General features: G+C 45.4%; 1 protein-coding gene across 1 annotated transcript in view; it reads left to right on the top strand.

Annotated features, from left to right (window-relative positions):
* The window catches only part of TDRD5 (tudor domain containing 5), a 34,596-nt gene that overhangs the window by 13,974 nt on the left and 4,503 nt on the right, over positions 1–16,119 (top strand). Inside the window, exons 9-14 of the mRNA XM_065409927.1 lie at positions 2,375–2,587; positions 3,226–3,292; positions 4,416–4,616; positions 6,249–6,404; positions 9,427–9,600; positions 10,915–11,124. Coding sequence (XP_065265999.1) covers positions 2,375–2,587; positions 3,226–3,292; positions 4,416–4,616; positions 6,249–6,404; positions 9,427–9,600; positions 10,915–11,124 — 1,021 coding nt within the window. The remainder of the gene's footprint in view (positions 1–2,374; positions 2,588–3,225; positions 3,293–4,415; positions 4,617–6,248; positions 6,405–9,426; positions 9,601–10,914; positions 11,125–16,119) is intronic.

Genomic DNA, 16,119 nt, shown 5'->3' with positions numbered 1-16,119 from the left:
TACTGGGGTACATATTGCTTTTAGAGATAGTTATGAAATGCTCTCTAGCATCACTACTGATTCATAACTCGTATTCTAGGAATTCATGCATGAGGAACAGCAAAGTGACCAAAGGACAGCTCCCAGAATGTGTTAGATTTCTTGCAGAAGGGGTACCAAAAAAGTGAGATAATCTTAATGAAAAATTGCCAAATAGGGTGACTTTTAAATGCTTATAATTCTCTCTATTCATTTTTCATTGAACCGCTATGAAAAATTCAAATAGTGCTCAGTTTGGATTCTGATATTTTTTGCCATTTCAATGAGATTTCGACAAAATAAAGGTTGACAGCTTCTGTTAAAACTGAACTCTGTAACACAGCTCTAACTATACTTTTTACATATACTTTTTTTACATACAGCTGTGCGAGCAACCTGGAACTGTGGGATCACTGGCCCCCTTAACTCTCCAGCCTGGGCTCTGTCTCTCAGTGCTTTGCCAGTGACAAGCAGCAAACCCCTCCAGGCACTGTAATCACTCAGCCATCAGCATGCAGAGGCACACCCAGCTATGTGGCGTGGAGAGCATTCATGCAACTCATGAACTATGTACAGGGAAACACCAATAAATCTCCCAAGTCCCCAGCCTTCCACCCCAGAAATATACTGTCTTCCACTGCTCAAGACCTTCTCTTGAACAGTGGAAGCTCAGTAATTAGTTCGCCACTTCATCAAAGGAAAGTAGATATGCACCAGCCTTTGTAATCTGAGCAGATTCCCAAGCACTTTGGACAGACTCACTAGTAAGGATAAAACATTCAAATAAGTTTTTATTAACTACAGAAAGATAGATTTTAAGTGATTATAAATAGGGCTCAGATTTTGTCAGAGATATTTAGTAAAAATTACAGACAGGTCACAGGCAATAAACAAAAATTCACGGAAGCCCATGACCTGTCAGGGATATTTTTAGTAAAAATCACGGACAAAATGGGGAGGGAGAAGGGTCCAGCGCCCACAGCTGTACAGATACCACTGGCTGGGCTGCTGTGGGGTCCAATCCCCACCCTGGTGGCTGGGCAGCTGTGGGGAGCCCAGCTGCCCACAGGGAGTTGGAGCTCTGAGGGACCCCTAGGGAGCTCTGGGGTCCCCCTGCTGCAGAGCTGCTGTGGGCCTCCGCCAGCAGGCAGTGAGAGCTGTGGGGCTGCCTGCTGACAGTAGTCCAGCCCTGGGGCAGAAAATGTCAGAGGTCTCTGGAAGTCATGGATTCCGTGATATAATCGTAGCCCTAATTATAAGTGGTAGGCATAAAGATCAGAGATAGTTACCTTAAGAAAACAAAAAGTAAACACATATTCTAAATTCTAAACTTTTAGACTAAGCAAGAATTGAATCAAACAGTTTTTCTCATCTTACTGGATGTTGTAGGCAGGTTATGGTTCTTAATTCTCAGGCTGAATTTCCCTCCCAGCATGAGACCAATCTCCTCAGTTCCAAGTCTTTGTCTTCCCGTTGTTCTTGTTGTTTTCGGCGTAGGTGAGGGACAAGAGATGGTCTGATGATGCCACTGTCCCTTATTTTATACTCTCAATCTATGTCCCTGGAAATATATCGGCCCAGGCATGTCCTGGTGGGCCTTGCTGAGTCAGAGTTGAGCAATCCCGATTGTGTGGTGCTTGCCCATCTGTCTCTTACAGAACTGTAAATCTCTTGTTTACAATTCCCCTGCTGATCAGTGGTCATTTAATGCCCATTTGGGTGTGAGTCACCACCCCTGTTGTCGCTGGAAAGCTAGCAGTGGGCATATCCCAAACTCCTAACACGTTTCAATAACAACCATATAGCAAAATCTTATAACATCATACATAATGATATACATATTTTGACAGAACAATGAGTTTCAGCAGATCATGACCTTTCATATACCTTGCAAGGCACGCTTTATATGAAATACCACAACCATATACTATCGATGAATATGGGGATTGCAGGGTGCTACTTTGAAGTACAGTGTGTCACAACTGCACCTACTGTATTTTCTGGAAGGCTAGTAAAATCCCTGTATGTGCTTTATACTCTAAGCCTTTGAATTTGGCTGTGTTCATCGTAAATGTTTAAAGTACATGTGTACTCTACCCATGTGGTATAAGAGCATGATATGGAAGGGTCACCTTCACTGTTAAAGAAGATCTTCCTCTGCATTGCTGTTCCTAGATCTTAAGTTAACTCTGAAAACTGTTCTCAGCTCTGATGTTTTACCATAAGGCTCCTTGAAAGTTCATATCAAAGAGAGGTTTAAAGGAAAACAAGGAAGCAACGCTGTACTGAAGTACCTATGGAGTTCTCTCCATACTGCTTCCTGCTGGGCACTACCTTTTTCTGTGGTGTCTTGCAGACGATGCTATTCAAATAAAAACGTTTCTGACCGTTATGTCATGCCGGAGGCCTTGGTCCAGCCTGGCCATCTTTGCTGTGTTAGGATTTCGGAGGACAAATGGTGGTACCGAGTCATCATCCACCGGGTGCTCAGCGAACAGGAGGTGGAGGTGTTCTTCCCAGACTTTGGAAATCTGAGGACTGTCCAGAAGTCTTGCCTGAGATTCCTCAAGTAAGTTAATTGCGGTATTCTGGCTAAGGATATTCTGGCTAAGTGCTGCCAAATCTTACCTTTTCTCCTGGAACTTGCCCTACCTTCACTCCCTTTGGGTAAAGCTGCATAAACACTGTCCGTAGAATTCACAGTGTTTTCTAGACATATTTGGAGTTGTCATTTATTCTGGGGTGAACATAAAGCATCAGTTGTCCTTATCTTGCGTTGGTTGGAGTGGAGGGAAGAGAGCTTTTTTTCATCTTCCTCCTTTCCCAGCCTCCGCACTGTTTAGTCTGTTCTCCTGTCTCATCTGCCGCTCTACATGGGGGCTTTAGCACTGATTGGACCAAAAGTCATAACTGTCGGTCTTTGTTTAATGAGTTGCAGGGGTGAGATACATTTGGCATGGGGCAGTGTGTGGGAACTGGCATTGCTGTTGTCTGTGCTGTACCCATTCTTTGGATGCAGGGTGTTGGTTGCCAGGGCTGTTCATCTGGCATCTTTCACAAGCATATAACATTAATTTAAAAAAAATAAAACTATGAGGTGGCTGTTGGAGTTGAAGGTCAAGAGGCTAAATGGCTCACGGAACCTTGTACCATCCATATTTTTAACTCTTGGTGTTGATGAAATGATGGATTTGATTCCTGTTGCAGGTGCTGCTATTCGAAACTTCCTGCCCAAGCTATCCCTTGTTCCTTGGCATGGGTGAAACCCATAGAGGTATATATCCACATACAGTTTTTCACTTGTGTATATATAATGGGACTTTGCGGTAGACATTGGCCTCTTGCCTACTTGAAATAAACTGAGTAATATTGATGTTGACAATCTCTGGACCTGATCTGATTCCCACCAAAGTTCATGGGAGTTTTGCTGTTGTCTGTCAACCTACCGTTGCTCCCTTTCTGAATATTCATAACATGCTTGTTTGCATTCTGTCTACAAATGGACAGCACTTGTAGAGGTATTCATTGTGCCATTGAATAAGTTTTCTCCTCTGCCCTGAGTCCTCTGTGACCCTTCTGGAGCCTTGGGAAATCCAGCCCAGTTTTCTCTGCTTTAAATATTTGCTTTACTTGAGTGACCCACGTTACTCAAAACTTCCTTCACAAGTGGGGACTGGCCAGGACCCTCTTTAGAGTCAGCCCATCACCCCTTACAGCAGGATCCCGGACTTCCTTTCCACTCTAACTTCAAAATAGATGAATAAATTTCCATCAGACTTTCTCAGAACAAAAAAATCTGTCTGGGGTGAGAAGTATGTGAAACAACTCCAAAGGGAGGAAAGGCTTTCGAACAATAATACATTTTGGGTTCCTTTTATTTTCTTCACATTCTAAGCATTTAGGTTCACATTTTCAAGCTTTTCTTCAGAACCATAAGGGCTAGAAACTTTTTTTTTTTTTTTTTTATAAATGAAAGCTGAAATTCTCCTTTAATCACGTGACTCCAGGAGCCGAGGCTTGCAGCAAAGCACCATGTATTGGAAGACTCCTGATAAAATTTCAGGAGCTGGCCACACAGTTTGTCAGTCATTGAAAAATAAGAGCTTAGAGTGCAAATGGCTTCCCAGTGGTAACTCCAGCTTTGCAGCCTTTGTACATTTTGAGTAGTTTAACTTAATTGAGTGTTGGTAACCTTGTCAGGTTCAGTTTGGTGCATTTTGCCTGTCTGGTGCATCCTTATTACACTTACTTCAGCTAAGCCTTGCCCAGTTGTGCCCCTGAATCTAGCTTGCCTTCTCCCTTTGCATCCACACCAAACTTTATAGGAATGAGAATAAGCATCATATGGTTGCCGATGGGCTATTTTGTAGTAACCTGTTTATCTCTCTTTCTTCAAGGGGCATTGGACCACCAATGCCATTCTCCAGTTCTGGAAGCTGTGTAACCTGAAGCCACTGGTGGGAGTTGTGGATGAATATGTGAATGGTATTCTTCACCTCTTCCTGTGTGACACTACATCTGATGAAGATATCTACATCCATCAGGTCTTGAGAGCAGAGGGCCATGCTGTCATTTGCAGAGAAAATATTCCCTCCAAGGTGAAGAAGGGCAGAGGTGGCGAGTTTGAGGAAGACTGTTCAAGGAAGGGGCTGTAATATAGTGGGAATTTGGATTATGTAACATGGAAAATTTACTCTTAACAAAAAGGAAATGCAACAGGAACTTCCAGTGCACCTTAAAATTTCACTCCTCCCAGAGAGAAGAGTCCATTGGTGCAGTATATTAATACAATAGTCCTTTATCTCATAAAGCTTAAGTTCACATTTATCTTAAGAAACAGGTTTTCACAGCCTGAGCACAATTAGACATAGAATCATAGAATATCAGGGTTGGAAGGGACCTCAGGAGGTCATCTAGTCCAACCCCCTGCTCAAAGCAGGACCAATCCCCAGCAGGGATTTGAACTTCATCACCAAACCACCACTGTGTAATGCTGCAAGGTTCATGTGCACTTTCATCTCTGCTGCGCAGTTGTTCCAAAAGCTGCCATGACTCCATTGATGTTACAGAGAGGATTCTTTTGGTTACATTTGCTAACACAGGTTTAGGAGATTCTTAATGTGGCTATTTTATTATCATTTATTGTATATTCATGTAGTGTGGATAGGGACTTTATATAAATATGGAAAAAATAGATTGAGAACTGTAGACATTCTCAACAGCAGCCCAGAACTGGGATAGTAGTGAAGAGCCTGTGTTACAGGGCAGGATTAAGGTACACAGGTGCAACTGCCTATAAGATACTTGCCTTTTCTATGCCTGGCTCTCACCAGTTCTGTCAGTCTATCATTTTTAACAGCACAAGATTAGCTCAGAACATTTAGTTTTATATCTTTGAAATTGATGAGGTTTTACTGTCTAGTTTGAAGTCTGCTTGGAAGTCTTCTGCTTTGTGTTTATTTTTGTTAATGAAAGAACTCAAACTGTTATGCGGTTTTGGTACTTTTGCTCTGGAAATCTCAATCTCGGGTGATTTAGCTGTAATTAGCTGATTTGTTTGAAGCATAAGGTGAATTACAAGAGGTAAATCTCCAACCTTGTCTGCACTGACCACTGAAACCCAGTTACAGCATACTGAGTTTATACACAGATCTAGGTATAAAGATGCTAGTTGATTTTGTTGTTGTTTTTTCCTGGTAAGTGTACAGTGGCCTATGCTACAGTTCCACACTAAATGGATTATGCTCCAGCACCACATTATAGTTTAGAAAGGGGCCTAGGCTGTTAAACAGTGCGGTAAAAATGTATAATTATAATATAAGTAAGAACAGCCAACACTATGATTTGAAAGTGAGTCAGCACTGTTTTACCAAGAACTATAAACAAAATCCCACCATTTCAAATATCAGTAACGGGCAAAACCCAGGGGCCTTGTGTCCTTTGCTTTAATCAGTACGCTGCACAGTAATTCTTGTGGCAAGAAGTCTTGCCATTTTGGCATGTGCTGTGTCTAGATATCATTTGATGAGTAGTTTTATCACTGTGGAAAAGCATTTTAACTTTTGCAACAAGGTAGACTCTGCCAGCGTCCAGATGGCTCTCAAGCTAGCTCCCACTCAGTTGGGTAGCAGGTTGCTGCAGTTTGAAAACCATTTCAAAATCTTGCTCTAGTTTTTTTTCTTTTAATTACAACACACTTTATTGACTGTACTGTTTTTTATTTTTAATAGGGGTTCATAGAACTGAACCCCTCAGAATTGTTCCTGCAGCCCAGTCCAAATGATGGATCATCAGGGTCAGACCTTCCCTTACAGGAACAGGAATCGTTCTGTGAAGTCAGCAGGGCAGTGAATCCAGAGCTGAATGAGACTGAACCACATGCCCAGGTGCGAGGTTTTTAGATTCATAGATTCATAGATTCTAGGACTGGAAGGGACCTCGAGAGGTCATCGAGTCCAGTCCCCTGCCCGCATGGCAGGACCAAATACTGTCTAGACCATCCCTGATAGACATTTATCTAACCTACTCTTAAATATCTCCAGAGATGGAGATTCCACAACCTCCCTAGGCAATTTATTCCAGTGTTTAACCACCCTGACAGTTAGGAACTTTTTCCTAATGTCCAACCTAGACCTCCCTTGCTGTAGTTTAAGCCCATTGCTTCTTGTTCTATCCTTAGAGGCTAAGGTGAACAAGTTTTCTCCCTCCTCCTTATGACACCCTTTTAGATACCTGAAAACTGGTATCATGTCCCCTCTCAGTCTTCTCTTTTCCAAACTAAACAAACCCAATTCTTTCAGCCTTCCTTCATAGGTCATGTTCTCAAGACCTTTAATCATTCTTGTTGCTCTTCTCTGGACCCTTTCCAATTTCTCCACATCTTTCTTGAAATGCGGTGCCCAGAACTGGACACAATACTCCAGCTGAGGCCTAACCAGAGCAGAGTAGAGCGGAAGAATGACTTCTCGTGTCTTGCTCACAACACACCTGTTAATACATCCCAGAATCATGTTTGCTTTTTTTGCAACAGCCTCACACTGTTGACTCATATTTAGCTTGTGGTCCACTATAACCCCTAGATCCCTTTCTGCCGTACTCCTTCCTAGACAGTCTCTTCCCATTCTGTACGTGTGAAACTGATTTTTTCTTCCTGAGTGGAGCACTTTGCATTTGTCTTTGTTAAACTTCATCCTGTTTAACTCAGACCATTTCTCCAATTTGTCCAGATCATTTTGAATTATGACCCTGTCCTCCAAAGCAGTTGCAATCCCTCCCAGTTTGGTATCATCCGCAAACTTAATAAGCGTACTTTCTATGCCAATATCTAAGTCGTTAATGAAGATATTGAACAGAGCCGGTCCCAAAACAGACCCCTGCGGAACCCCACTCGTTATGCCTTTCCAGCAGGATTGGGAACCATTAATAACAACTCTCTGAGTACGGTTATCCAGCCAGTTATGCACCCACCTTATAGTAGCCCCATCTAAATTGTATTTGCCTAGTTTTAGCTCTTCTGTGTCTAAGACAAGATGAAAAACAGCTATTGTGTTGGGAGCCTCTGGTGGGTTGGTACACTGTTTTAACCCTGTGGCATAAAAAAGCAAACAGGTGCCATAAGAATAAAAATGTTTCAGATGGGACACAAAAATATCTCATCTCATGCTTGCCCTCATCTTTTATTTTCCTTCCTGCTTGTCTGGTCTCTTGACAGCTCTTGGGTACTCCATAAACTTCTAGGTATAGAGTCCTCTTTGCTCTGAGACGCCTGTTCTACTTAGACCTTTACTTGGCTCTTGAGTTCAGATATTGTATCTTGGAATCAGCCTTGACTTCAGACTTTTCCCTTTCTCATCTCCTGTGTCTTCACTTGCTTTCCTCTTATCTGTTCATGTGCAGTTGCAGTGGAGCAGCATTAATTGCATTTTTGGGTGTGTAGGATTCAGCCGTCAGAGAAGCATGCCATAAGCCACCTAATAAACACCCTGGCATGGCTTATTGCTATTAAAATTTGGCTTGTTCATCCTAAATTTAGTTTGTTTTAAAAAAAAAACATGAAAAGCAGTTTTTGGGCATGGGAACTTTAGCAACCCAAGGACTCCCATTTTGATTAAAAAAATTTTGTGGACCCCCAAGCTCCCTGGTCAGGCCCTGCCCCCACTTCACCCCTTCCCCCAAGGCCCCACCCCCACTCCACCTCTTCCCACCCCCGCTCCACCCCAACCCTACACCTCTTTCCACCCCCCCTCCCTCAGCGCGCCCCGTCCCTGCTCCTCCCCCGCCCTCCCAGTGCCTCCTGCACACCAGGGAACAGTTGTTCCCTGGCATGCAGGAGTACTGGGAGGGCGGGGGAGGAGTTGATCAGCGGGGCTGATGGCCCTGGACATGATTCCGTCCCCTCCCCCGAGCGCACCCTGTCCCCCCCCTCCTGGGAGGGTGGAGGAGGAGTTGATCAGCAGGGCCCGTGGACCCCATTCTGTGGACCCTAGTTTGAGAAATGCTGATCTAGACCATACCTGACAGGTAATTGTCTAACCTGCTCTTAAAAATCTCCAGTGAAGGATATTCCATAACCTCCCTAGGCAATTTATTTCAGAGCTTAACTGCCCTGACAGTTAGGAAGTTTTTCCTAATGTCCAACCTAAACTGCCCTTGCTGCAATTTAAGCCCATTGCTTCTTGTCCTATCCTCGGAGGTTAAGGAGAACAATTTTTCTCCTTCTTCCTTGTAACAATCTTTTATGTACTTAAAAACTGTTATCATGTCCCCTCTGTCTTCTCTTCTCCAGACTAAACAAACCCAATTTTTTTCAATCTTCCCTCATAGGTCATGTTTTCTAGACCTTTAATCATTTTTGTTGCTCTTCTCTGGACTTTCTCTAATTTGTCCACATCTTTCCTAAAATGTGGTGCCCAGATGTTGCATTGTTCCTTGACCTGAGTATTATTGGAACCATTTTTTAATATCTCTCATAATATAACTAATTTAAAACTAGTGTAACAAATCTAAAATCTAAGCATCCTGTTTTAAACACCGTGCACAGTGCCTAGCACAATGACCCCCATCTTTATTGGGGCCTGTAGGTGTTACCATAATACAAATAACAAATGATCATGCTCTGTTCTCAAGCAGAATGAGAGCTGTGTGTCTGCATTTGGAATCTTATAGCTAATTATCTCGCACAATATAAATATTGTATATGTACTGTACAGAATTGTACCTTACTACTTTTGCTTATGCTCTTTTGAAATAATAGATGTTATGGGTGAGTCCTTGGTTCACTGGGTGGATGGCTCTACATATTTTTGTATAGTAATTTATGTCGTATACAATAAATCTTTTAAAATCAGAATAAAAAAAAAAAGCAGCATGTACAGTCGAGCTGAAATAAAGTTGCTGTTCTCTTTCTAGAGATCTCAGGTTGACCAGAAGGATACAGTGTGCTTAGAACCTGAAGGAAGGGTACAAGAACATGCCTGCTCTGTGAATTCTTCTCTCACTTCATGGGACTCACAAGGCAAAAACTACAAAAATTCCCAGGAAAGTCCAAATGGAGAGCCCAGAAATCCAAAACTGGAAATGCAGGTAAGGTTGTGTTTTTTCCAATACTGAATAACTTAATTGAGGTTGAGCTGAGACTGTCCCTTAATCAGCTTGCAGCTGACAGTAAGATTAGGGAAATTCCAAAAAGCATTTTGCAAACGTGTTTACCTGCTGTGAAGGGTAAGGAAGAATAAGACACAGAAAGGAGCTCCCCAGAGGAATCAAGTGTTGGTGACAACTTAAAACTGCTGTAATAAAACTGCAAACTTTAAATATTGTTCAAGAGATGTTTGCAAAGGTTGTTAATCTTTATACTTATAGGTGGTGGCGAGGTATTAGGATAGGAACAGTTTTTGGCAATGAAATTTTGCAGACTTGTGGATGACAATATGAACTAGTGTTAGTGGAGAAGAATGCTCTTAAGCAAATAAGTGTTAACTTACTAGCATACATTTTGTTTAAATGCAAGCAAAAGAAAACAGTGGAATTGAACCTCACAAGAAACCAGATTCTATACATCAGAGTATTCCATTCATCCACAGAAAGGAGCAAAATGCTGGAACTCCATCTCTTAGGACAAAGAATGGTGTTGCGGCAATGCTGCTAGTGTGTGCTGTATTAAAAGCTTCCAGACTTAGACATGCAATTACTTTTCTGTCCATTTTTAAAGTACAGTAGATTCCATTTATTAGCAACCACTCGGTTCCCAGTAAAAAGTTGTCATTTATCTGAAGGTTGCTAGTAAGAGGAGGGAAGGCTTGCAGGGCTGCAGTCAGGGACGGATGCACTGGGACATGCTGAGCACCCTGGCCTGGCACTGGGGGACCAGGCTTAGCATGTCCCAGTGCATCCTTCCCTGGCTGCAGCCCCACAAGCCTTCCTTGTGCTTACTAGCAACCTTCAGATAAATGGCAACTGTGGAAAGCCTCGCATCCAGACTGCAGCGGCCCTCCCAGCTGCTGCCCTGTCTGTACCCTCCTCTCCCAACTGCAGGCAAGCTTGTGGGTCTGTAGCCAGGGAAGGCATCTCAAAAAGTTGCCATAAGCGACATGCCTGTTGCCAAAATCCAAGTCTCATGAACTTTAAAGTCAGTGGGATGGGATTGGTTCCTAGCCATATGTTCCTATTAACTGGAAGTTGTTAATATTAGGTTTGCTATTAAGCGGTATCCACTGTAACTATCAAACCTCACTGAACTCTTGAGGCTAAATAAGAGGGGGCTGCAGGTATTTAGAAAATGGAAAGGTGGACAAGATGAGTTCCACTCTCTGCCCTTCATTAAATGGTTTCTGGTTTCTTCACATAGTCTTATAGAATATCAACTTGAGTTAGTTGCCTTTTTTTTTTTTTTTAAAGGAAAGTCCTCATCTGGAGATGCCATACCTAGAGCCGGTGTCTGTGATCTCAGACATCTGGGATGAAAATTGGTTGCCTCTGCAAACCTTACAGAAGCAGACTGGTATTGGCCATGATACCTTGCAATTGGATACTGTGATATCTTCCAGCCAGACCTCCAGCCATGAAGGAAGGAATCAGAGCCTGCAAAGCAAAGAGCAGCTGCAACAGGTTACTTGTAATCTTTTGTGGAGGGAGGGAAATGGACAAATGCCCCATGGTGACATCCTAAGGGATTTAAACATTTTTGTGTATGATGCACAGTAGGCTGCATATGCTGATTTAATGGGGAAACCTGACCAAAACCCTATCTTGCTGGCCTCCTACACCAACACAACTTCAAGTTTTTGTGTGCCTGAAAAGTTTTTTGTTTGGAAATAAAATGAGAGGTTTAAGTCCACTCTCAATTAAGGGTTAAATAATTGATCCTTTAATGCTATTTCTCTCGGTTGCAATTTTTGCCAGATTTTCCATATGTTTCTGCCCTTCCCGCTTTTTCTCCTCTCCATACCCACTGTACTGGGAGTCTTAAAGGCCTGGTCTACACTAAGAGTTTAGGTCGACTTTAGCAGGGTTAAATCGAATTAAGCCTGGACACAGTCACACGACGAAGCCCTTTCTTTCGACTTAAAGGGCCCTTTAAACCGGTTTCTTTACTCCACCTCCGACGAGGGGATTAGCGATAAAATCGGCCTTAGCGGGTCGGAATTGGGGTAGTGTGGACGGAATTCGACGTTATTGGCCTCCGGGAGCTATCCCACAGTGCTTCATTGTGACCGCTCTGGACAGCACTCTCAACTCAGATGCACTGACCAGGTAGACAGGAAAAGCCCCGCGAACGTTTGAATTTCATTTCCTGTTTGCTCAGCGTGGAGAGCACAGGTGACCACGCAGAGCTCATCCGCACAGGTAACCGTGATGGAGTCCCAGGATCGCAAAAGAGCTCCATCATGGACCGAACGGGAGGTACGGGATCTGCTCGCCATATGGGGAGATGAATCAGTGCTAGCTGAACTCCGTAGCAGTAAACGAAATGGCAAAATATTAGAAAAGGTCTCCAAGGCCATGAAGGACAGAGGCCATAACAGGGACGCACAGCAGTGCCGCGTGAAAATTAAGGAGCTAAGGCAAGCCTACCACAAAGCCAGAGAGGCAAACGGAAGGTCCGGGGCAGAGCCGCAAACATGCCGCTTCTACGCGGAGCTGCATGCCATGCTAGGGGGTGCAGCCACCACTACCCCAACCGTGTGCTATGACTCCCTCACTGGAGAAACACACAGGGAAGCGGGTTCGGGGTACGAGGAAGATGAGGATAAAGATAATGTAGATAGCTCACAGCAGCAAGGAAGCGGAGAAACCGGTTTCCCCAACAGCCAGGATATGTTTATCACCCTGGACCTGGAACCAGTAACCCCCGAACTCACCCAAGGCGTGCTCCCAGACCCTGAGGGCACACAGGGGACCTCTGGTGAGTGTACCTTTGTAAATATTACACATGGTTTAAAAGCAAGCGTGTTTAATGATTAATGATTAATTGGCCCTGGCAATCGCGGCCAGTACAGCTACTGGAAAAGTCTGTTAATGTGTATGGGGATGGAGCAGAAATCCTCCAAGGACATCTCCAGAAAGCTCTCCTTCATGTACTCCCAAAGCCTTTGCAAAAGGTTTCTGGGGAGGGCTGCCTTATCCCGTCCGCCATGGTAGGACACTTTACCACGCCAGGCCAGTAGCACGTTGTCTGGAATCATTACATAACAAAGCATGGCAGCGTATGGTCCCGGTGTTTGCTGGCATGCAGACAACATCCATTCCTTATCGCTCTTTGTTATCCTCAGGAGAGTGATATCATTCACGGTCAACTGGTTGAAATGGGGCGATTTTATTAAGGGGACATTCAGAGGTGCCCCTTCCTGCTCTGCTGAACAGAAATGTTCCCCGCTGTTAGCCACGCGGTGGTGGGGAGGGGTGAAGTGACCATCCCAGAGAATTGGATGTGGGGGGGGAGGGGGGTTAGTTGGGTTTGTGCTGCATGTTAACCCGGAAACCGCAGCCCCTCCTTTTACATTGCAAACCCATTTTAAATGGCCAACCCAACGGGTGCTTGGTATGGGAAATGAGGGCGCTACTGTTTGTAACCATTCCCACATGTTAAGAAGGTTAAAAAAGCCAAAAGACTGTGGCTTACCATGGCTGCCTGCAAGTTGAAATCTGTTGCCTGGCACTGCGTGAGTGATCTCTCACACCAAACCGGCAGGCCCTCAATATAAGAGGAAAAATGCGACCTTGTAACGAAAGCACATGTGCTGTGTAATGTGAACAGCAAAATTTAACGTGAAAGAGTGTACCCATTGTTCTCTAAAATGTCTTTTTTAACCACCTCTCCCTTCTCCACCACCAGCTGCAAATGTTTCTCCTTCACAGAGGCTAGTGAAGATTAGAAGGAGAAAACGGCGGACTCGGGATGATATGTTCATGGAGCTCCAGATGTCCTCCCACGCTGACAGAGCACAGCAGAATGCGTGGAGGCAGTCAATGTCAGACTACAGAAAAGCACAATATGAACGAGAGGAGAGGTGGTGGGCTGAATCGCGGGATGAACAGAGCAAGTGGCGGGCTGAAGAGGATAGGTGGCGTCAGCTTGCAGACAGAAGGCAAGAGTCGATGCTCCGGCTGCTGGAGCAGCAAACTGATATGCTCCAGCGTATGGTTGAGCTGCAGGAAAGGCAGCAGGAGCAGAGACTGCCGCTACAGCCCCTGTGTAACCAACAGCCCTCCTCCCCAAGTTCCATAGCCTCCTCACCCAGATGCCCAAGAACACGGTGGGGGGGCCTCCAGCCACCCAGTCACTCCACCCCAGATGATTGCCCAAGCATCAGAAGGCTGGCCTTCAATAAGAGTTAAAGTTTTAAACTGCAGTGTGTCCTTTTCCTTCCCTCCTCCCCCACCCATCCCGGGCTACCTTGGCAATTATTCCCCTAGTTGTGTGATGAATTAATAAAGAATGCATGAATGTGAAGTAACAATGACTTTATTGCCTCTGCAAGTGGTGCTCGAATGGGGGAGGGGAGGGTGGGGTGGTTGGTTTACAGGGAAGTAGAGTGAACCGGGGGGGGGGGCGGGCGGGCGGAGGGCTCATCAAGGAGAAACAAACAGAAGTTTCACACCGTAGCCTGGCCAGTCACAAAACTCGTTTTCAAAGCTTCTCTGATGCGCACCGCGCCCTGCTGTGCTCTTCTAACCGCCCTGGTGTCTGGCTGCGCGTAATCAGCGGCCAGGCGATTTGCCTCAACCTCCCACCCTGCCATAAATGTCTCCCCCTTACTCTCACAGATATTGTGGAGCGCACAGCAAGCAGCAATAACAATGGGGATATTCTTTTCGCTGAGGTCTGAGCGAGTCAGTAAGCTGTGCCAGCGTGCTTTTAAACGTCCAAATGCACATTCCACCACCATTTGGCACTTGCTCAGCCTGTAGTTGAACAGGTCCTGACTCCTGTCCAGGCTGCCTGTCTACGGCTTCATGAGCCATGGCATTAAGGGGTAGGCTGGATCCCCAAGGATCACGATAGGCATTTCAACATCCCCAACGGTTATTTTCTGGTCCGGGAAGAAAGTCCCTTCCTCCAGCTTTCGAAACAGACCAGAGTGCCTGAAGACCCGAGCATCATGTACCTTTCCCGGCCATCCCACGTTGATGTCGGTGAAACGTCCCTTGTGATCCACCAGGGCTTGCAGCAGCATTGAAAAGTACCCCTTGCGGTTTATGTACTCGGTGGCTTGGTGCTCCGGTGCCAAGATAGGGATATGGGTTCCGTCTATCGCCCCACCACAGTTTGGGAATCCCATTGCAGCAAAGCCATCCACTATGGCCTGCACATTTCCCAGAGTCACTACCCTTGATATCACCAGGTCTTTCATTGCCCTGGCAACTTGGATCACAGCAGCCCCCACAGTAGATTTGCGCACTCCAAATTGATTCCCGACTGACCGGTAGCTGTCTGGCATTGCAAGCTTCCACAGGGCTATCACCACTCGCTTCTCAACTGTGAGGGCTGCTCTCATCCTGGTATTCTGGCGCTTCAGGGCAGGGGAAAGCAAGTCACAAAGTTCCATGAAAGTGCCCTTACGCATGCAAAAGTTTCGCAGCCACTGGGAATCGTCCCACACCTGCAGCACGATGCGGTCCCACCAGTCTGTGCTTGTTTCCCGTGCCCAGAATCGGCGTTCCATGGCATGAACCTGCCCCAGTAACACCAAGATTTGCACATTGCTGGGGCCTGTGCCTTGTGAGAGGTCTATGTCCATGTCAATTTCCTCATCACTCTCGTCGCCGCACTGCAATCGCCTCCTCGGCTGGTCCTGGTTTTGCTTTGGCATGTCCTGGCTCTGCATATACTCCAGGACAATGCGCGTGGTGTTCATAGTGCTCATAATTGCCGCGGTGATCTGAGCGGGCTCCATGATCCCAGTGCTATGGCGTCTGGTCTGAAAAAAGGCGCGAAACTAGTATCTGACGGAGGGAGGTGGTGAGTGACGACATGGCGTACAGGTACAGGGAATTAAAATCAACAAAGGTGGCTGTGCATCAGGGAGAAACACAAACAACTGTCACACAGAATGGCCCCCCCCAAAGATTGAACTCAAAACCCTGGGTTTAGCAGGCCGTTGATTTCACGGAGGGAGGGGGAAGCAAATGAATACAGAACAAATCTATTTTTTACATCTTAAGCTGGCAGACGATGGTGCAGCATGACTGATAGCCCTCGGCATCTTCTGGGTGCTTGGCAGAAAATACTGGGCGCTTGGCAGAAAATAGCATACTACGACTGATAGCCATCATCATCAAGACAGTTCGATAGGACTGAGCATGTCTGCCCAGGTGCCCATGATTGACAGCCACTGCAGTACGATGACGACGGATACCAGTCGTAATATACCATCTTCTACCAAAAGGCAAGGGGCTGCTGCTGTGTGCAATGCAGCCCCACGTCTGCCAGCACCCAGATCGCCGATGAAGGCTACCAGTCATGCTGCACCGTCTACCGCCAAAAGGCAGTTAGCTGCTGCTGCTGTGTAGCAATGCAGTACCACGTCTGCCGGCACCCAGAGGACATATGGTGACGCTGAGCTGAGCGGGCTCCATGCTTGGCGTGGTATGTTGTCTGCA

This window comes from Emys orbicularis, chromosome 8, assembly GCF_028017835.1.
Source record: "Emys orbicularis isolate rEmyOrb1 chromosome 8, rEmyOrb1.hap1, whole genome shotgun sequence".
In the NCBI taxonomy this organism is placed as follows: Eukaryota; Metazoa; Chordata; order Testudines; family Emydidae; genus Emys; species Emys orbicularis.
Note: the sequence above shows the minus strand (reverse complement) of the source record. Positions and strands in the feature narration are given on the sequence as shown.